At 39.5% G+C, this 23387-nt stretch overlaps 1 protein-coding gene across 1 annotated transcript in view; it reads left to right on the forward strand.

The window, feature by feature from the left end:
* The first annotated feature begins 411 nt into the window (after positions 1 to 411).
* CDK14 (cyclin dependent kinase 14) overlaps positions 412 to 23387 on the forward strand; it is a 534565-nt gene continuing 511589 nt past the window's right edge. The window contains exons 1-2 of the mRNA XM_057732871.1: positions 412 to 630; positions 8672 to 8703. Coding sequence (XP_057588854.1) covers positions 540 to 630; positions 8672 to 8703 — 123 coding nt within the window. The 5' untranslated portion in view covers positions 412 to 539. The remainder of the gene's footprint in view (positions 631 to 8671; positions 8704 to 23387) is intronic.

Below are 23387 nucleotides of genomic sequence, written 5' to 3' on the forward strand. Positions count from 1 at the left end.
CGGCGGCGGCGGGAGGGGGTTGAGGGCGGGGCGGCTGGCGGTGCCGCGCCGCGGCTCTTTCTCCACAGCGCCCGAAACTCGGGGCTGAGAACTTCTCCCCGCCCGCACCCCGCGCGCTGGGCGACTCCCGGCTCTCGCACCTCGGCCCCGGCCCGCCCCCGGCCCGCCTCCGCCCGCGCCACCCCCACTGCCGGCCGCCGACCGCGCTGCTCTGGGTTACAAAGGAGGGAAAATGAGCGGGGCGGCGGCGGCGCGGCGCGGGGCCACCACGGCGGCGGCGGCGATGGCGGCCGCCCCCGGCACCACGTAGAACGCCCCCGTCCGTCCAGCCGCGGCCCAGGCCGGAGCGGAGCCTGCCGCACGCCGCTCGCCTCCCCAGCCCAGCGCGTCGCCTCCCGGTTGCAGGAGGAGGTGGTGGAGGAGGAGGAGGAGGAGGAGGAGGGGGAGGCGCCGCCTTCCCCGCGCCGCGCGCCCTCGCCGTTGTCTGCGCTCCGCTCTGGACCAGTTTGGGGAAGTTGCCCGAGCCCCGTGTCGCCCAGATGTGCGACCTCATTGAGCCGCAGCCGCCCGAGAAGATCGGCAAGATGAAGAAGTTGCGGAGAACTTTGTCGGACAGTTTCAGCCGCATCGGTGAGTGGCGTGCTGTCCCGGGCACCCGGCCCGGCGCCCCCACGCCCGCGCCCTCGGCCCCGCGCTTCTGGCACTAGCGGTGCCGCGGCCACCCGGGACTGGCGTGGGGTGCGCTGCGCGCGGAGGGTGGAGGGAACAGCGCCCGGGACCTGGGGGAGGGCGACGACAGGAAGGAGAGACGCTTCTTTCCCTCAGGATCTGAGGGTTCGTTTGTCTGTTCTTCAGCCTACAATTTGGGTTCCTTCTCCTCGCTACTAGCATTCCTGATTTCGCGCCCGTGAGGGAGAGGCGAGGGGACGCCCCGGCCCCCGCTGCGCTCCCGGCTGCGCGGCCACCTGGGTCACTTAGTGTTTTGCATGCAGGCTTATGTATTGGGTGTTTGGTCAATAATTTAGCTTTGGAAATTGACGGCATGTTGAGTTTGTACCTTGGTATTGTTTAACACATCCGACCTAAAGAGAAGTGGGACAGATACCTTGGGACCTTTTGTTCGGTACTTCGGGTCCTCGAAAGCGAGATTTGGGTGTTCAGTCTCGAGTTCTCTGAATCTTTCCATTGCTGCAGAGAAATGTGCGCCGTGAACTTGTCTGAGCATTTAGGAATGAGCCTCCCAAACTTCTAACATTTACTAGAGCTCCAGGGCTATTGTCTTTAAATCAACCAACCAATTGACCGACGAATAACCGACCGAGAAATGTTTAGGACATTGAAGAATAAATCCGTGTCACAGACTGTAACAGGGTGACAACAGTGTCACGTGGAATGGATGGTTAGATTTCTAGGGTTGGCCATAAAAACCCCTTTTAACCTTAAGACGGTAGCTACCTTCTCTAACATCTTAACTTTCATTTACACGGGTAACTGCTTTCAGCAAGAAAATTGTACAAGTACTAAAAATAACCCCTCAGAGTCCCTAGGAAGCCTCTAGCCTTTGTTTCACTTGTTTAACATGTCATCCATGTTAATGAAGGTGTTAATGGAAATTAAGCATAAGGTGCTTAATTCCTTAAAATAAAACCCTGGAGTACAGATGAGTATTGTCCTCGTCCTTCCATCCATTCATTTAAAAATCATCGTATAAGTGCATCGTAAAATATGCAAACTTTCCTCAAGTCAAAAAAATGTTTAACCTAGTTTTCTTTGTTGTCTGTTAACTAAAAATTTCGTATTGGTATACATAATCTTTCCCAAGATGACTGTAAAGTTATGGTGAGAAACCAATGTTTAGCCCTGGTTTTATTTAGTGTATTGGGTATTTGCAGTTTTACTCTTAGGAGTTAGGGATGCCTATGAAGAGCCCCTGCATTCAGATGAAGTTTGAAGTCTAGAAGAGTGTGAGAGAGCAAGGTGTTGAGTCGCTGTGCATTATTAAGGAGAATGTTGCAGCCCCCAACCCAAACCATCACAGAGGCGGGTTCTGGACATTAAGCCCTGTTCTAAAAGGCATTAACTGTATATTTACTAATGCTAATGACTCTGTTGGAACCCTTCCAGTTTTGTGTTAAATAATTCATTGCAATTGAATCTCAGTAAGAAACCAAGGACATTAATATAAAAAATTCCTTATGTTTAAGTAATTTCAAGGTTTTGATCGACAATCAGTAAAATTTGGATTAATTACAATGCTGGCAAATGGGGTATTATAGTTAATTGGATTTTCTAGCTTACAGAGATTTAGTGATGTGAAGCTCCTTTTGATTCCAACTCTTGTTAAACTGTCTTCTAAGTTCTAGTAGATTTTACTTCCTCCCTTTCAGAAATAGTACAGTGCTGTGGACATAACTGATTATTTCTTGTATTGATGGAGGGTCGTGATTCTGAATAGCACATCTCATTCCGGAATACTGTAAAAGGAGATAAAGAAGTTTTAAGTGATTATGATTGTGTACCAAGCTCAAGACATTCATTAGGGTAGCATTATAGAAAATAAGTCTTTGTTATCTATATGTTTTTGAAATTTTATTTGCAAAATTAAAAAGCAATGAAACCAATCTGATTATTTAAGAATTTTTAAGGTATTGGAGGCTGTTGAGTTGAGGCTTTACTATGGGATTACGTAGTGCATAGATTAAAGGTGTGGACTGTGTGTTAGATGGACTGAGATTTCTGGTGTTGCCACTTGTAGCTGAGTGACCTTGGATGGGTCCCTTACCTTCTGAGCTTCAGTTTTTCAAGTCAGTTTTGTTAGTGGCATTTAGTGAAATAATGCATATGGTGTCCTGTGTTGTATGAAATGAAGACTCAATAGGTGTTCATAAGGTGTTATTATCATCATTAGTGATTACAACATGCTGACGTAGGGATCTTCTCAGTGGAAAGCAAGAGAAGCAAAAGAAGTGGCCACTGACTTTACAGTACAGCTAACCTGAAAACAGGATGGGTTTTGGAGTTAGGCTGATCTGGGTTTGAATCCCATTTTCCTTGCTTGCTGTGTGCCTTGGGCAACTAGCAGAATTTCCTTAAATCCTAAGTCCTTCTCTGTCAATTTTCTTAAGGTTGTTGTGAAGGTTAGATCAGATAAAATACATAAAATATCCAGTGCAATATCTGTCACATGGTGAAGATCAGTACTGGAGACTCTTATTATACCTTCTGACTTCTCTGTTTATCTCCTATCTTCCTCCTTTCTTCCTAGGTACTTCATGAGAAGATCAGAGGGAATGGTTTATTCCTGATGAGTAATTCAGCATCTCAATATATTCATTCCCTTTAACCAATCTACGCTGGCTTTTGAAATAATATACTGACTTTATTTTGCCTTTTTTAGTATGATTCAAAAGTGTAGTTTGTATATGATATACAAACTGTGGTAAAATATGGTGAAATATACAATGTCATTATTTAGCCATGAGAAATTAGTAATCATCTACAGAAAATGAGGACAATTTTTTTGAAAGTCTGTGATATTCATTAATTATGGATTAATAATCCATTATTATAAAAGATTAATAGTAATAGTTCTGACTGTATAAAAATGGCAGTGCTAATGTTTAATTTACTCACACAGGAAAGGTCAGGCCAACTTTGTTACTGTCCATCTCAAATACAGCTGATCTGAGATTACTATATTATAAAAGGTCTAGTAAAAAAAAAAAGGCTTTCAAGCCATAGCACTCTAATTTACAACATCTGCCAGGGAGTGACTATTGCACAGCTTTTATAAGATGGGTGTAATTGAATTTCAGAGTCATCCACTGATTTCAGTAGTGAGTATTTATGTTTTTCTGCTAAATAGTGTCAGTATGTTTACTTATTAGGAATTACTATAGTTGTTGCACGCTTTTTTTAAAAATTTAGGTTAGCATAAACAAAGACAAATGGGAACTTAATTGTTTAAAAAGTTTATATTAAAATCCATTTCCTCTTTTCTTTCCTTGTCTTTTCTTTTTTCTTTTTGAATGATTGCCTAGAAGGAGAAAGGCTTTCTGTAATATCCAGTGTAAGATTAAGGTCGAATTGACATTTCCTCATATTCATTTGAATGCATTTCTTCACACTTATTTGGATTATCTCCTAGAGAAAGGAAGTTTACACTCTGTGATATATGAGGTGAACCCCGTGTATACCATTTCTTTAAAAGATGCAGTTTGTGAGATAACTGAATAAAAGGAAGAGCCTGTGGTTACACTGAATTTGGGGGTTTGTTACCTTGCTCTGTAAGAGTGTAATTTTAGAGTCCAGCTGTCACCTGATAAATCCATTCTGTCAAAAAGAGAAATGTAAGGTTAAAGGTTCAGATGCAAAATTTAACTATTGTGCTATATCCTCTCCAAGTGTAGTTTCAGAAGACTTTAATTTGAAAACTGTGAAATGGAATTTATAGCTATGATTCTTTCATAGGAGAATAGTACGTGGTTTTCGTATGTCAAAACTTTAGCAAATCTCAAAGGGTAAGATACTGTCCTTTTGCCCTTGAAGTACAACTCACTAATTCTGCAAATAATTATTGAGTACCTTCTATGTGGTAGATATTGTACTGGCATTCAGATTCAGTGACCATTGTTACTGGCCCCTGTCCTCAAGGACTTTAAGAGAAGACAGGCCAGTGAATTAGAATTGACAAATTCTACCATGAAGATTAGAATAATTTGCTATTGGAGCACATAGGAGGAATACCATTTTAGCTGTGGTGAGATCATGGAAAGACTGCTGGAGGCAGCAGTGTCTGAGCAGAGGACTGAACAGAATATCTGATTATCTTAGAAGGCTTAATATATGCCCCTTTGTTAACCCAGGAAAATGTAATATACTTGTTATTCCATGATATCCTTGAAGACAATTGTGGGTTTGTATTTACATGAATGATTAATAACAGCCAGGGAATGTAATCAATAATGAGATGTTGTATGCTTGTTTAGGTCAGAGTTTGTTCATCAATGACCTGATAAATATTTGGCAAAGACATCTTTAATTGGTCTTTTGTTACCACTAATTGCTGTTCAGGGAAAGGATTCAATATTTAAAAGAAATAAAATCAAGAATAAACAAATGGGACCTCATGAAACTTAAAAGCTTTTGTACAGCGAAAGAAACCATAAACAGGACTAGAAGACAACCCTCAGAATGGGAGAAAGTACTTGCCAATGAAGCAACGGACAAAGGATTAATCTCCAAAATATACAAGCAGCTCATGCAGCTTAATACCAAAAAAGCAAATAACTCAATCCACAAATGGGCGGAAGACCTAAATAGACATTTCTCCAAAGAAAACATACAGATGGCCAACAAACACATGAAAAGATGCTCAACATCACTAATCATTAGAGAAATGCAAGTCAAAGCCACAATGAGGTATCACCTCACACCAGTCAGTATGGCCATCATCAAAAAAACTGGAAACAGTAAATGCTGGAGAGGGTGTGGAGAAAAGGGAACCCTCCTGCACTATTGGTGTGAACGTAAGTGGGTACAGCCACTATGGAAAACAGTTTGGAGGTTCCTTAAAAAACTAAAAATGGAATTACCATATGACCCAGTAATCCCACTCCTGGGCATATACCCAGAGAAAACCATAATCCAAAAAGAAACATGTACCATAATGTTCATTGCAGCACTATTTACAATGGCCAGGACATGGAAGCAACCTAAATGCCCATCAACAGATGTATGGATAAAGAAGATGTGGCACATTCATACAATGGAATATTACTCGGCCATAAAAAGGAATGGAATGGAGCTATATGTAATGAGGTGGATAGACCTAGATTCTGTCATACAGAGTGAAGTGAGCCAGAAAGAGAAAAACAAATCCTGTATGCTAACTCATGTATACAGAATCTAAAAAAAATATGGTACTGATGAACCAACCCAGTGACAGGGCAAGAATAAGGACGCAGATGCAGAGAATGGACTGGAGGACACGGAGTTGGGGGGACAGGGGGCGAAGGGGAAGCTGGGACGAAGTGAGAGAGTAGCATAGACATAGATACACTACCAACTGTAAAATAGATAGCTAGTGGGAAGTTGCTGTATAACAAAGGGAAATCAACTCAGTGATGGGTGATGCCTTAGAGGGCCAGGACAGGGAGGGTGGGAGGGAGTCGCAGGAGGGAGGGGATATGGGGATATATGTATAAATACAGCTGATTGACTTTGGTGTACCTCAAAAGCTGGTACAAGAGTGTAAAGCAATTATATTCCAATAAAGAGCTTAAAAAAGAAAAAATTAAAAAAAAAAAGAAACTATGCAAGGTGTCATTCTAGCAATGAAGGGTTCAATGAAAGAGCAGACTTCTTGGTCTTAAAATATTCTTCCCTGTAGTGTCCTGGGTTTGAGAATAGTGTACAGGGCAGATAATCTGGCTTCCTGCTCTTTATATCTTAGAAAATACACCTGCAACGACCCTTCTGTTTCCTCCTTTTCGTTCTACCTGCAGATCCCACCCCTTTATCCAGAACATCGGAGGAATTGGCAGGACTTAGGTGGCAAGAAGGAAATAGTCCAATATGGATGTTAAAGACATTTTAGTTTCTACTCTCTCCATCTCTCAACTTGAGGGTCTTCATTCCTTGTTTGCAGTTTCCTAAGAGAAGGTATCAACTGTAGTTCTTATCGGATGCTTTGCTTAAGAAAACCCATGGCTAAATCTATAGAACTTTTATCACGTCCCAAGTAAAAAAGATATATTTAAAAGTTTGTGCTATGAATGATGAGCTTGCTGCTCTAGCTTTGCACCTTGCATGGCAACAACATAATGTGTTTTACATTAATCTTTGTTAAGTGAGTGAGGTACAAGGCTGTACAGTAATTCACTTTGTGTTTAAAATCAACAGCTAATCATTTCTTATTCCAAAAAAATTGTTTTTTTCAAGATGAAACAAGTTGTCTATATTTACGTAGATCACTAATGTTTTATAAAGGAATCACTAGTCAAGTATGTTAATTAAAGGACACACCTTGGGTTGAGAGAGTGAGGGATATAGTCTAGTAACATTGTTGATGGATATTTAAAGAGAGCCTTCTGGATTAGAAGTTTTATATTGTGAATTAAAAAGTCACCATTAAGAATCACCTAGGACCATATACCTTTCTATCAAAGTAGGTTGTTTTATTTTATTTTGTTTTATTTATTTGGCCACGTCACGCAGCTTGCAGGATCTTAGTTCCTCCACCAGGGAATGAACCCTTGCCCTCGACAGTGAAAGCACAGAGTCCTAAGCACTGGACCACCAGGGAATTCCCCAAAGTAGATTATTTTAGATTTAATATAAGTTAAGTCAAATATGTAATGTAATATGGGTGAGTAATTGAATGCAAGATAGTGTAGTCCTTTGAGATTGGGACAAAGATCTGCTTTTTTATTTTCCGTTCAGAAGAAATGGTTCTCTAAGAAAGAAAGTAGAGAAAACTATTACAAGATCAGTTTCTTAGGCAAAAGGGGAAGGCTAAGAATTAAACTTTGAGAAACACCTTATCTCCCTCGACCTACCCTCATCTGCCTTATCTCATCACCACAACCACAGACTTCTTGAAGTTTTTTAAAAAAACAAATTTATACTATGAAACAGAGGAAAGAACCTTTGCATGATTGCTAGACTGTATAATATAAACTTTGATGCAATGGCTTCAGTTTAGGCATAGGACTTCTCTCAGAGCTGAATTGCCAGGACAATTTGTTTTCCGTTGCTTTGGTCAGAATATAGCTTTCCAAGAGCTCCCCAAGCACTTCTGTCGTCGTTAGAACTATCTAGTATAGACCAGTAAGCACTTATGCACAGCTCTGTACACTGAAACGTTTCTCCAGCTTATGATTTCAGCTAAATTCACTTCTTTGTGCTTTCTCCTTAATCTGAAACATTCTAAATAATTGTAGGATTTAAGGAAGTAGGTGTTTGCCAACTATATACATGAAATAATTCTTTCTCTTTAGAGCAGTAAAATTTCAGTTCTGAAGTCATGAATATTTAAAATAAATTTCTAATACTTGCTAGTTCCTATAAAATACTCTGAATGTATTGTTTCCTTTGGTGATACTTTGTTAGAAAAGTTATGTTGAAAATGTTAGAATTATGTTTCTGCAGTGCTTATTTTACACGCTTGCTTGATGTTTCATCATTGAACTTAAACTTCTCTCAGTATGAAAATCTTATTGAGGGCGCTGTGCAGAGTGGGTGTCTTCCTGACAATTGGTTTGGGACGTCCAGCCACAATGCATAATGATAGATGAGCGAACACCAGAAGTTTAAGGGGAAATTTCTTTAAGAGTACTTTTTGATTCTTTCATGTTTTCATTAAAACATTTTCCTACTAAAGAAAAATAGAGGAAAGATATGCATACTTCTTTTCCATAGTTGGGAGGATAATTCCATTTACATATTTATGAAAGTGTTTCACAAATATGTGTGCTGTGTAATTCTCTCACTTGCAGTTTTCATATTTGTATCATAATGTTATTCGGGTTGGGGTACGATTTTATGATTTTACTTTCTAAAATGAAAACACCATACTGCTTTGGTTTTTTTCTGTTTTTTTAGAACTTAGATACTTGGTCTCTTTGGGATGTTTCACAATAACTGTTTCCTTTCCCCTTTTATTTTATAGCTTTGAAGAAAGACGACACCACCTTTGATGAGGTAGGTTAAGTTTCTTTATCTAATGTTAGAAGTATTTAATTACTGCGGGGTCAAGTCAGTAGGTGCCAACTTTGCACTTAGAAACAAACAAAAAATGCCTTAAAAAAACAAAGAAAAACAAGCGATGACGTCTGTTTATTTAGTTACAGTATATTCTTTTCCAATTTTAAATAACCATTCAAATTGAATTTGAGTATCCATCAACAGAAATGAGTCTTTTGAAATGAATAAACAAACAAAAGACACCTGCAGGCCTTTGTTTTGTTGTTTTCTTGATGTTGGTAGTGCTGGTGAAGCCCGGTGTGACGTGTTTGCTCAGGGCACGTCTGGAGCTGTTGGCAGGCTGGGCTCCACGGCTCCCTTGCAGCCCTCCTCTGAACCAGGGTGTGATGCGATGTTGACACCACATATTGTCTATCAGGCTCCCAAAGGGGGGAGCTGACTTTTCCTGTTCTAGTTTTCCTGTTCTTTGTATATCAGATCTGTCTTTATCTACTTGCCACAAAGTAGCAAAAGAAAAAAAAAGCCAATTCAAGAAAGGCAGAGGGTTCTTATGTAATTAATTGCATTCCCAATGTGATTTTTCAATTGTACTCTTTCCTGAGTTTTTGGTAGTGTCAGTGGGAATCACCAGAGAAAGCATGTGTTTACAGAATGTTCTCAAGAGTGCTGTAGAGTGAAGTGTTTGATTGTTGCCACCCAAAGCCACAGTCATTGATCTGTGTTGTAAATGGGGCCACGTGTGTGTATATATATATTGTTGTTTATGTATGAACACAGATGTGTCTACACAGTGTGCTTATCCTGCAGCCTAATGAAAGCATAGATTAGTTTGGTTGTGGTTTGATTTGTTTTAACAGTTGCAGATTCCATGAAATATGCTACCTGTCCTCCCTCTGCTGCAGGGCTTCAGAGAGGAAACGGCATTTGTGCTCATGGAAAGTCCCCTTGGCCATGTGGCTGGCTGTGGTGCAGGGCAAGAGCACTCAGGGGGCACCTGCTCCAGACCGGGATATTTGGACGGGGCCCGAGACATTTGGCTCTCATGCTCTGCTGCTTCGTCTGCTGCACCTGTTCTTTTTTTCCCCTTGGGTCCAGCTCTACAAAGCTGTGTGTCCCTGGACTCCAAAGCAACTTCTCCTGCCAGCATTCCTGAAACATCCTGTGAAACTTAGTGATTCTAGACCTGAAGCAATAAAGGAGTCTTTTCTTTCCCATCTGTAGTGGGTAATAATGATGTCCTCCTCTAAACCTGTATTTCTGGAATTTCTGGGGTGTTACTGAGATGTTTTTAGGAAAGTATTTTCTTTCTTCTTACAAGAAATCAATGTGAGAATATTGGGCACCTTTTCTCTCTTCATAAAGAAAAGTCTCTCCTCTAATTAGGAGGTAAAGTTTACATTAAAAAAAATAAGGAAAAGTAAAAGAAAAAACTCCCAAATCCTATTATCCAATTACAACCACTGTTGAATGTCTTTCTTGCCTCTTTCCTCATGTAAAAAACAAACAAAAACAACCCCCCCCGAACTATAGTCCGTATATTATATCCTACTTTTTTCTTTTAACCTATGATACATTTTTGCATGATTTTTCAGATGACTCCTAATCATTATTAGGAATTTAAAAAACCTTTTGTCTTGTTTAAACACCATGGTTAATGATTGTATTATTCTGCCATGCAGCTATGACATCAGCTTTCAAAAACACCTGAGGCTTGAACCTAGATGGAACTTAAGGATGTATGAGTCAAACCCGTAACTATGGGACCTCCCTTAACACCCAAACCTCTGCTTAGCTGAAGGTCTGGATTTTGTAATTTGGGGCAAAATTATCCTTAGCATTTATAGAATGTTTTCCTTTCTCTGCTGAAGGAAAGAGATTGGTTAGATACCTTAAGTCAGTAAATCAAAGAATGTTCCATCTGGAAAGGACATTGGAAATCATGTGGCCAACCTCATCACTTCAGAGGTGAAGGAACTGAGGTCAGGGGACAGGGGGACAGGTAATTTTCAGTTAATCAGGGGAAGACCAGGGCCAGGGGCCTGGAAGACAGTCTTAGTAAAGACATGCTTAAGTGTCAGTCCCAACTCAACCACCCTCTCAAGGGCAATGGACTTCCTTTCTCCAGGCCTTTTACAAAATAAAGATGTGATAGTACCTCTCTCCTAAGGTTATTGGGAGGATTAGATAAACTAAGTGTATAAAGTTTCCAAAATAGTCACTGGCACAGAGTAAATGTCTTATATTTGGTCTTATCATTGCCTTGTCTTCACCATCACCATCATCACTGATGCTCTTACCGTGACATCTGCCTTCTGTAGTTGAAGGCCTGCGAGGAGGATGGAAAGATTAAGTTCAAAATTAAGAATTAGGTCTGTGAGGAGAATTACATTCAGATATTCCCCCAAAATTCCATGTAAGGTGTCATAGGATGATTTGCATATTAAAACTGTAAAATTGTTGTCTAAAACCCACCGTTTATTTAGATTCCTTGAGGGAATGACTGCCTGCATTCAGCTTTGTAGTCAGTCTGTGTCTTGCACATGGTTAACATTCAATAAATATCTATTGACTGTGAGTGAGTATCTGTTGCTAGTGAAGAGAGAGTGCTCATCCCAGGGTCAGCCACTGTGGGTTCTCACGTGCCACTTCCTAGCTGCTTGTGCAAGTCATTTACTTTACCCAGGACTCAGTTTTCTCATTTCTAAAACCAATCAGTAAGGCTCTGATCTTCAAGTTGCTTTCTATCTTTAAATGCACCATAGAATTCTTCAAAACAGTCAACATAAAATTATAGTTTTGCCAAGATCAGAAATGAGTAGTAGATCTGTGATTGTATAAACAGGAAGTCACTGAGTTCTTCCATGGTCATCTTCAGATTAGAATGGTAGATATTTTCTTGAATTCGTTTCATACTCTTCCACTTCTGTGGGAGTTGAAGGACTCTGCAGTTCATTGGAATCCAATTAAAATTTGAGTCTTGGAATCTGGAGACTGGGTCAGCTTCTGAGATATGCATGGAGGTGTGGCAACCCCTTACTCAGTATTTATGAGCTGGAGGGCTCCTTATCTCAAGGAGTGGCTTTCTCCAGAGTGCCTGGAGAGGGAGTGTAGTTGCTATTCCCTGACTCATGTGGAGGATTTCTCTAGGTGTGTGTAAATGTTTGACTTTGAACAGAGGAGAAAAAGAAATATTAACCTATTTGAAAGAATTATTTATTTATTTTTCCTTTTCCTTCCCTCCCTCCCTCTCTCTCACCCTCTTTACCTTCCTGCTTTCTTTATTAAAGTGTAATGCATTATATTAGTTTCAGTAATGATTTGATATTTGTATGTACTGCAAAATGATCACCGCAATAAGTCTAGCTCACATCTGTCACTATACATAGTTACAGAGTTTTTTTTCTTGCGATGAGAACTTTTAAGATTTACTCTCTTAGCAACTTTCAAGTATGCAGTACAGTGTTATCAACTATAGTCACAATGCTGTACATTACATTGGTTGGCCATCTGCACGTCTTCTTTAGAAAAGTGTTTATTCATATTCTCTGCACATTTTTAATAGGATTGATTTTTGCCATTACGTTGCATGAGGTCTTTATATATTTTGGATATTAATCCCTTATCGAATACATGATTTGCAGATATTTTCTCCCATTCAGTGGCTTGGCTTTTCAGTCCTTTCAACAGTCCAGTTGTCTTGTTGATAGTTTCCTTTGCTGTGCAGAAGCTATTTAGTTTGATGTAGTCCCACTTGTTTATTTTTGCTTTTATTGCTTTTGGTGTCAAATCCAAAAATTATTATAAAGACTAATGTCATGGAGCTCACTGCCTGTGTTTTCATCTAGAAGTTTTATGGTTTCAGGTCTTATAGTCAAGTCTTTAATCAATTTGAGTTAGTTTTTGTGTAGGGTATAAGATAGGGGTCCAGTTTCATTCTTTTGCATGTAGTTGCCCAGTTTTCCCAACACTATTTATTGAAGAGACTGTCCTTTTCCCAGTGTATATTCTTGGCTTTTTTTATTGTACATTAATTGACCACATATGTATGGGTTTATTCTGTTCCATTGATCTATTTGTCTTTTTTTACTATAGCTATGTAATATAGTTTGAAATCAGAGGGCACGATGTCTCCAGTTTTGTTCTTTCTCAAGATTGCTTTGGATATTCAGGGTCTTTTGTGGTTCCATACAAATTTTAGAATTGTTCATACTATTTCTGTGAGAAATGCCAATGGAATCTGAGTCCGTTGATTGCTTTGAGTGATATGGACATTTTAACAATATTAATTTTTCCAGTCATGAGCATGGAATAGCTTTCCATTTATTTCTTTCATCAGTGTCTTATGTGTATAAGTTATCAGCATATAGGTCTTTTCACCTCCTTGTTTAAATTTATTCCTTGGTATTTTTAATTTTTGATGCAGTTGTAAATGGGATTGTTTTCTTAATTTCTCTGTCTGATAATTCATTATTTGTATATGAAAATAACAGATTTCTGGACATTGATTTTGTATCCTGCAACATTACTGAATTCATTTATTACTACTAACAGTTTTTTGGTGGAGTCTTTAGAGTTTCCTCATCTAGCATTATGTCATCTGCAAATAGTGACAGTTTTACTTCCTTTCCAATTAATGCTTTGTATTTCTTTTTCTTGCCTAATTGCTCTGGCTAGGATTTTCAGTACTGTGTTGAATAAGAGGGGTGAAAAGGGCCATCCTTTTCTTGTTTTTGATTTTAGAATAAAAGCTTTCACCACTGAGCATGAGAGCTGTGGCTTGTCATATGTGGCCTTTGTTATGTTGAGGTACACTCACTCTATACCCACTTTGTTGAGAGATTTTATCATAAATAGGTGTTGAATTTTGTTAGATGCTTTCTCTGCATCTGTTGAGATGATGATGTGATTTTTATCCTTCATTTTGTTAATGTGGTGTGCCACATTGATAGACTTGTGGATGTGAACCATCCTTTTGAATCCCTGAAATAAATCCCAGTCATGGTTCATGATCCTTTCATTGTATTGTTGAATTCAATTTGCTAATGTTTCGTTGAGGATTTTTGCATCTGTGTTCATCAGGGATATTGGCCTGTAATTTTTTCTTGTGATATCTTTTTCTGGTTTGGATACCAGGGTAATGGCCTCATAAAATGAGTTTGGAAGTGTTCCCTCCTCTTTTATTTTTTGGGAAAGTTTGAGAAGGATTGGTATTAATTATGCTTTGTTTGGTAGAATTCACTAGTAAGCCATCTGGTCCTGGACTTTTGTTTGCAAGGAATTTTAAAATTAGATTCAATTTCCTTACTAGTAGTCAGTCTCTGTTCAGATTTCCTATTTCTTCATGATTTAGTCTTTTTTTTTTTTAAATAAGTTTATTTATTTATTTATTTTTGGCTGCATTGATTCTTCGTTGCTGTGTGAGAGCTTTCTCTAGTTTCACTAGTTGCAGTAAGCAGGGGCTACTCTTCCTTATGGTGCTTGGGCTTCTTATTGCGGTGGCTTCTCTTGTTGCGGGGCATGGGCTCTAGGCGCATGTAGCATGGGGGCTCAGTAGCTGTGGCTTGCAGGCTCTAGAGCACAGGCTTGGTAGTTGTGGCACAGGGGCTTAGTTGCTCTGCAGCATGTGGGATCTTCCCAGACTAGGGCTCGAACCCGTGTCGCCTGCATTGGCAGGCAGATTCTTAACCTCTGTGCCACCAGGGAAGCCCTTCATGATTTAGTCTTGAATGGTTATTTATTTCCGTTACTTTATCCATTTCTTGTGTGTTGTTCAATTTGTTGGCATAATTGTTCACAGTAGTCTCTTATTTGTATTTCTGTGTCATCAGTTGTAATATCTTCTCTTTCATTTCTGATTTTATTCACTTGAGCTGCCTCTCTTTTTTTCTTGGTAAGTCTGGATAAAGGTTTGCCAGTTTTGTATCTTTTCAAAGAATCAGCTCTTGTGTTCATTGTTTCCGTTATCTTTCTAGTCTCTATTTCATTTATTTCTGTTCTTGATCTTTGTTGTTTCCTTCTTTTTACTAATTTTGTTTGTTCTTCTTTTTCTAGTTCCTTAAAGTGTAAAGTTAGGTTGTTTGAGATTTTTCTTGTTCCTTGAGGTAGGTTTTTGTCCCCGTGACCTTCCCTTTTATAACTGCTTTTGCTGTATCACATAAGTTTTGGTATGTTGTATTTTCTTGTTTGTCTCAAGGTATTTTTTTTATTTCATTTTGCTTTTGTCTTTGACCCATTGATTGTTCAGTAGCATGTTGTTTAGTCTCTGCATAAAGTAGACCCTTGAAAAATGCAAAGGTTAGGGGCATTCACCCCCTGCACAGTCAAAAATCCACGTAGCACTTTACAGTCATCCCTCTACATCTGGGGTTCCACATCCATGAATTCAGCCAGCCCAGACTGAGAGATAGATGAGTGTACATTGTTCTCAGTCAGTGTTCTTCTTTGTTATTTTGTATAAAGATGTAACTCTAGTACCCAAGGCGATAAATATGGCAGTGATTTTTATGAGAACCAGAGTCTAGGGGTTAGGTACAAACATGATTTGGGGATATTCCTGGTCATTCTTTTCCATCCTTTGAGGGTGATGGAAGCTTTGCAGTCTTTTCTCACCCTAAGTACCTTCATCACTGGAGGCCTCAGTGTCTTGTGAATGATGTATTTGTTGTATATATGGCTTCACATTTCCCTGACTTCCTCATCTAAAATATTAAATCTCAGGAACAGTCATTCCTTAGCCCTCTTGCTCCCGTTATACTCCCTCTGTCTCCTCTTTGCTGGCTTCCAGTTTCCAGAGGCGCCCTCTGCCCGCCCTGTCCCATTCTTCCAGCCCACAGCCCATCCTCCCGCCTTTATTTCCTTTTCTGTTCACTCATGGTACGAGGGTGAGTCAAAAATTATCTGCACTCTGGCTGTAGAATTTATTTTAATTAACTTTTAGAAAAGACAAATACATCATTTTCAACATAATCTCCTTGCTTTGCAATACACTTTGTCCATCTGTCAACAAGCTTTTGTATTCCCTCATTAAAAGATGTTTCAGACTGAGTTGCAAGCCATGAATGCACTGCTGTCTTTGCTTCTTTATCAGAAGTGAATCTTTGTCCTCACAGGGCTTTCAGGGAAGCAAACAGGTGAAAGTCCAGTGGAGTAAGATCAGGACTATAGGGAGGATGCTTTAACACCTCAAAATGAAGTTTTTGCAGAGTGTCGACAGTGTGGGCAGAAGTCTGTGGACGTGCACTGTCATGTAAGATCACAACACCCTTGGATAGCGGTCCTCTGCATTTAATCTGAAGTTTAGGCTTAATCCCTTCAATAAGCATCTCTATCCATTTATACACACTTCTTCGTGACAAAACACTTTCTCCATACTGTGCACAAAGTCTTCGTTAAATAATGGCACTGGGTACACCCTCAGACCACAAAAATATGTATCACTGCACACTGCTCTTCTTTCATGCAAATCACAGATGGGGCATGCATTTTTGCCCACACTGCAGTTACAGATGAACTGATGTAACACATTTACACCTGCACGGCAGTGACTGGGGAGGCAGTAGCCTTGAATGGAAAGCACTGATAAGACAGTGAGGACAACAAAAGTTTGAATATAACCAGAGTGTGGATAATTTTTGACTCACCCTTGTATATCACTCCCTTGACAGTATCCTCAATGGCCTTACCCCTTTGTACTTTGCTTGTAATCTACTCTGCCAGCTCTTGATTTTGACCTGGCATCTTTTCCTCTCTTACCCAGTGGCTGCCAAAAGCTGCTTGAGGAAATCACTCTGTAAATAAATTTATCGTCTGCAGCCTTTGCTGGAACCTGAGGCAACTGTGCACAGTCTTGCACTGTGTGACTGGCCTGCTAAAACATGTTCACTCCCCTCAAACATTCTAGCTACCCTCTCCACCTCTCCTTCCTTTACTAGATGACTTTTCCTCTCTATTAGTTTGCTAGAGTTGCCATAGAAAAATACCACAAACTAGGTTGCTTAAACAACCAGACATTTATTGTCTCACGATTCTGAAGACGAGAAGTTCGAAATCAAAGTGTTGGCAGGTTTGGTTCCTTCTGAGGTCTGTGAGGGAAGGATCTATTTCGGGCCTCTTCCCTTAGCTTGTAGATGGCCATCTTTTCCATGTGTTTTTGCATCATCTTCCCTCAGTGAGTGTCTCTGTATCCAAATTTCCCCTTTTTATAAGGACATCAATCATATTGAATTAGGGGCTCACCCTACTCTGGTATGACCTTATCTTAATTCAACTAATTATATCTGCAGTGACCCTGTTTCCAAATAAGATCACATTCAGAGGTACTGGGGTAACTTACGACTTAAACATAGGAGTTTTGGGTGGATACAGTTCAACCAATAACAGCCTTCAGCTTCTTAGAACACAATAATATTATACATCAGCCCCTTGCCTACACATGTACCTTATTTGCTCTAATCATACTTTGTTTTTTTTCCCCATCTGAGAGGAGAATGTGTCTTTTTTCCTGTGCTGGCCGGTTCCTCCTCCTCTCCTCTTTTTTTCTTTTCTTTCTTTTTTAAAAAAATTTATTTATTTATTTATTTATCGGCTACATTGGGTCTTCATGGCTGCACAGGAGCTTTCTCTAGTTGCCGCAAGTGGGGGCTGCTCTTCATTGTGATGTGCAGGCTCCTCACTGCGGTGGCTTCTCTTATTGCAGAGCACAGGCTCTAAGCGTGCGGGCTTCAGTAGTTGTGGCTCACAGGCTCTAGAGCGCAGGCCCAATAGTTGTAGTGCATGGGCTTAGTTGCTCTGCGGCATGTGGGATCTTCCTGGACCAGCGCTCGAACCCATGTCCCCTGCATTGGCAGGCAGATTCTTAACCACTGCACCACCTAGGAAGCTTCCTCCTCCTATCCTCATGATTCCTTTCCTTCCTTTCCACTCCAGAAGCTTGTGTAATTGATTCTTTCTTATCCGTGTTTCCTGTCTCTTCCCTTTTACAGGTATTTCAGCCGAGGCTCTGATCGTGGTTAAGTCTTCCCAGTCTTTTCCATCATAATGGAAACGCCTGTGCTCTGTGATCATTTGTTCATGCTCTCAAGTGGTTTGTCTGTCCCTTGCTTTTGGTTGCTCTGTTCTTATTCTCACATCAGTATGGATGGCTCATCTTTCTGTTCTGAACTCCACACTCAGATATCCAGCTGCCCATTAGGCGTTTCTGTGTCTGTATCTTATAGTCACCTCTATTTCAGTGCATACAAAATACATTTGACCTTTGAGCATCATGGGTTTGAACTGTGCAGGTTGGCTTCTATGTGGATTTTTTTCAACAAATGCAGTTGGTTGAATCTGTGGATACAGAACTGTGGTTACAGATGGCCGACTGTAAAGTTATACTCAAATTTTTGACTGTGGGGAGGGTTGGCACCCCTAACCCCTGAGTTGTTCAGGGGTCATCTGTGTAACCAGTTCGTATAGTCTCTAAACATGCACCTTTTCTCTTTCCTATCTCAGTGATTGGCTTTCACAGCCACATGATTTTTCAAGGCAAAAACATGACACCATCCTAAACGTTCCTCCAAGCCCTGCATCCAAGCTTTAACTTGGTTCTTGTTGCCTCCTGTCATGCCCATTCCCACCACTGAGGTGCACATTCAGCCTCTCTTGTCTGGACTGCGGTAGTCTTCTAACTGGCATCCCTGCCTACAGCTTGCCTCCTATTCCAACAGAATGACGGATCTGAAATACAAATCATGCTATTCTCCTGCTTAATACTTTAAAAGCTCCCTGTCAGATGTAGGCTCAAGTCAAACTCCTAGCTTGGCTTTCAAGAGCTTTCATCATCCATCTCTCTCCTACCTTTCCACCCTTATCAAATAGTCATCACTTATTTTAATGCCTTTATTACCATTCCAGCTGCCACCACTTCAGTGCAGGACTTTATCACTTCTACCTATTTTATCCCAATAATCTCTTAATTGGTCTTACTGTTCCATCTCTCAGTCCTCCACTCCAGCCTTCCTAAAACATCTTTCTTGTCACGATCCTTTCCTAATCAGAGATTTGTGCATCAAGTGTTTACAGTCAGCCTTCTCTGTCCGTGGCGTTTGTGTCCATGGATTCAATCAACCTTAGGTTGAAAACATTTGGGAAAAAAATTCCAGGAAGTCCCAGAAAGCAAAACTTGAGTTTGTTGCATGGTGGCAACTATTTATATATCATTTTCATTATATTTACAACTACTTACATAATATTTGCATTGTATTTACATCTATTTACATATTATTTACATTGTATTAGGTATTATAAATAATCTAGAGATGATTTTAAGTGTACGGAAAAATGTGTGTAGGTTATGTGCAAATACTATGCCATTTTATGTAAGGGACTTGAGCATCCATGCTGATACTGTGGGACAACTGTATTGATGTCTGTTTTATGTCAGGCTCTGGATATGCTCAGAACCTGACTCTCAATCTAGTCAGTCTCACAAGATTTCATACCACTGGCATTCACAGGTTGACCAGCTCTTACCATCTTGCAGTGTTGGGCCTGGGCACAGATTCAGTATCACTCTCTCTTTGTAGTAAGATTTTACATTACTTTATATCCTGTTTTACTCTTACTATGGTCACGTTTGCCAGCCTTAGATGATATGAACCGATTGCATGAAAGAGGTCTAGAAATTAACAGACTGTTCTCTGATCATGCCAGTAAACTGGTAAGTCATTATATTTCAAATTCAGCATTTTGGATGGCTAAGAAAGAACCTCACTTCCTCCTCAATTCTCTCTTTGGAAGTTTAATTGAAATTTTCTGATTCTTAAAACTTTCTATGCTTCAGTTTTTCCTTTCTGTAAATGTTTGATCACATTTACCCTCTCCCTAATTATGGTAGACATAATTACCATAATTATATCTAGTCCCAGACAGTGGCTAGAATGTCTAGGTAGTGCTGCAAAGATTCAGAGAGGAGGTACATGTCACAAAATGCAAAATGTATGACATTTGGGAGAGTTAGTCACTTTCATATTCTTCATTCCCCAAAGACAGAATGTTACGGAGGTTGAAAGCATCGAGTAGCGGTGTCTCTCTTGTGGGCACTGCGTATCCTGACAAGCAGGCCCGTTAGAGTGTAGGAAGTCTCTACTGTAAGGTGGCTGGTGTTCCCTTCTAGGCAGTGCTTTCATTTGCATGTTTGAATTCATTTGCAGAAAGCGGGCCTTTGGCTTAGAAAGTCTCTCTGTACAACCTAAGTCCTTAATGGTTTTCTTCAACAGGTACAAAATGGATCCAGCTATAGGAAGTACATTATACCCATTTTCCTCCTGACTGAGATTTGAGCCACTGATTATAATCCTGAGATCCTTAAATTGCTTGGTTGTTTGAGATGACCTGTTATTCATGGAGCCATAATGATAATTGCAATTAGCTAAGCCAGGGCTGAGGGTTCTCTGAGGATTGGAATCGTGGTCTACACTCTATCTGGAGTGTGCTGACCTTCAGGACGTAGTGACAGACATCCCTTTCTAAAGGACCCTTCTCTGAGTGATACATTTATTAAACATTTTTTATCATCCAAAACACACTTAACTCTTCTTACTCACTGTATCATGAAGTTTACAAAAGGCACAGTTACCAAAAATTGGAAACAGCAAAATGCTCATAATTTTGCAAGCTTGATTTCTCCAGAATGCATCAATGTCAGGCTTCCTGAAGGAGCTCTTCCTGTGTAAAGACAGTAATTGAAGGAATACTCACTTTTTCTTTCTGAATCTATCCTATTTTCAATACATAAATTTGGTTCTACGTATTCTTTAATTTTTTTATTTAGTTTTAAAATTTTCTTTTTTCTGCCTTCCTTTTTTCTTTCTTTTCCTCCTTCCATCCTTTCTTCCTTTCTTTCCCCCTCTCTTCCTCTTCCTCCTTCCCTTCCTCTCTCTTTCCTTCCTTCCCTCCTTCCTTTCTTTTCAGCATATGAGCCTGGCAATTTTCTTAAAAATATGTATTTTTTATGATCTGAAAGTATGACAGTATTTTTTACTACAGTGTCTTACAGTGCAACATTATATGCTTAATTCTTTAATAATGAGATTAATAGGTTTTTTTTGTGTGTGTGTGTGTAAGTCTTTTAAATAGCTAGTATAAATTCTAAATTCCAAGATATTGAATCTTATATGCATGGCTAGTGAATGTGTGGGGAAAAACTTTTTTAAGGCTTTTGTAACCAGATAGTTAAAGTAGAAAAAACTGCTTCAACGTGTAGTTGTATACTCAGCCTAAACTGTGTCAGGTACAGTACTTATTTGACTTTCCACTGATAGTTTTTTCCAGCCTGGCAAATTGGAGACTTGGAATTGGACAGAGAACCTGGAAGGGACTTGGAATTGGACAGAGAACCGGGAAGGGTCTTGAAGTCATCAATTCTATGTGTTTTTCAGTCTGTGGATTGTGTTTTCTCAATCCTTGGATACCCTCATGTGAGATGTCTATAAAGTGTGATGTCTAGAAAGTATCTTCACTCAGTGTATGGGAATTGCCATTCTAGCCTAGCCTGCATCAAACACTTTGTTACAACTCTGTGTTCCATCAGCTGAAATATTGAAGTATGCAGATTATTTCCTTAAAAATATATAGAGCGGATTGGTGTCAGTCCCTCACTTGTGTTTTGATGTTTTCTTCAGTGGGAAAGAAAGGGGCTGAGCTGCAGTTCGAGTACCAGGAATTTGGCATATTCCAGAGTTTGCCGTGGTGATGTGCCAAGTATGAAATGATCACCCGTGACGTATGTCTTGGTGGAAACAAAATGAAGTATATTCCTACAGTCTGTTCCTTGACTTAAGGCTGGGCTGTGACCATAACTTTGTTACCTCAGAGCATTATTTGTTCTATTTTAGAGGATTTTCAAAAGAGGGGATTGCACCAGCTCTATAAATAGTGATGGTGTAGAGGGTGAAAGTTTTCTAAATGCTCCCTGAATGAAGATTTTGTTGCAGGTTTCTTCCACCTACCCCACATCACACACCTTGAGAATATTGCTGCTGCAGTTAGCACAGGTTATTTTTTGAGAGTGTGTCATATCCTACAGGTGGGTTTGATGATAAAAATGATTGAGAACCACTCCTCTAAAATATCTATTACTGAACTATGAGAAGTGAGTTGAAGATGGATATTGGTACAATCACATGCAGTCTGAATTTTTTTGAACAGCTCTTGATTTCAGATCATGCATCCCGATTTTTGGTTCCAAAAATATAGTCCTAGTTCTACAATTGTATATTTCTTAATATCACATTAATTTTCTAGGTATTTTAGCTAAAAGGAAAACTCAGACAGTGATAAAGAAATGTTTAACAAGGAAGGGGCTAAGTAGATAATATTCTATAACAGATAAAAATAAATAAGAGTAACATGGTTATTTTTTCAATTTTAATGAAAATTGCATTCATTAAAAACGTTATAGGTCAAGAAGAGGTAAGATTGATAAGATCAAATTGTATGTTAGTAATAGTCATTCAGGGCGTGAATTACAGCATCTTTTGTGTTATAGAGGCTCATTTATTTTAAATCTTCTGCAGGTGTATAGTTCTCCTTATATTGTCTTCAAATGAATATGATGGAGAATGTTTTGCAGTGCTTGATTCTCTTCTCCTAAAAGGCAGACTATTTAATTTTATACATGAGCATCCTTGGGTCATTAGATATTGGGGTTCAGGTGTGCAGAAGGCTTGGTAACATATGGCCTGTCCCCAGATGCCCTAATTTAGCTCAGAACTTTCCCCAAGAGGTTTACATTACTTTATCTAAATGGTGTGTTACACGTACAACAAAAAAGGTGCTTTGGTCATAAAAGGAAAAAAATAGATAAATATATACTTTGCAAAATACTCATCTGCCTTTACATTACCATATCTACAGTTATTAGAACATAAAAATCTTAAAACCCATATGAATAACATTAATTGGATAACTGCAGTTTCGGCTGATTCATGTTTAGTATCTACAATATTCCTTTTCTTTCCCCTATTATGTTGTTATTACACACACACATGCGCACACACACACACACACTTCTCTCCGTTTGAATATTTTTTTTTCAGGCAACACAGCGTATTGCAGTCACCCTGGACTTTTTTTCTGGTTCAGAATTTTCCCTTATCACAGTTATATATTTTTCACTGAATAATTTTAATATTTGCTATTAAGCAAAGTAAGAATGCTCATTACAGAAAATTTATAAAATATTAAAAAGCAAAAAATAAAAATTACAGTTTTAAGTAAAAGAAACCATTGTATGTAAGTATGATCTCAGCTATGTAAAACATACATTTCCTCTGCAAGGGGGAAACATCTGAAAAAAAGAAAAGCAACAAAAAGGATAATATGGAAATTGAGGTTCATTGAAGTTGTGACTTGCTTAAAGCCCCTCAGCTAGAAAGCCGGTTAATCCGTAATCCCACCCTAGTCACTGACTCCAATGTGTGCTTGGCATTTTACTAGACTGCTTCCCAGGAGAAGGGAGAGCAATACACAGGTGCTATGGTGTGGTGAGTGGCGGGTAGATGGAGAAAGGACCCAGCATTCTTACAAAGATGCAACTGACGTTCAGTAGTAATTCTAATAGATGAATGGTTTTCCTAATAAAGCATAAGAGTTAGTGAACCTAAATGATTCCTGCAGTGGAGCTATGTCATTTTCGAGCC

Source organism: Hippopotamus amphibius, chromosome 4 (genome assembly GCF_030028045.1).
Source record: "Hippopotamus amphibius kiboko isolate mHipAmp2 chromosome 4, mHipAmp2.hap2, whole genome shotgun sequence".
Classification (NCBI taxonomy): domain Eukaryota; kingdom Metazoa; phylum Chordata; class Mammalia; order Artiodactyla; family Hippopotamidae; genus Hippopotamus; species Hippopotamus amphibius.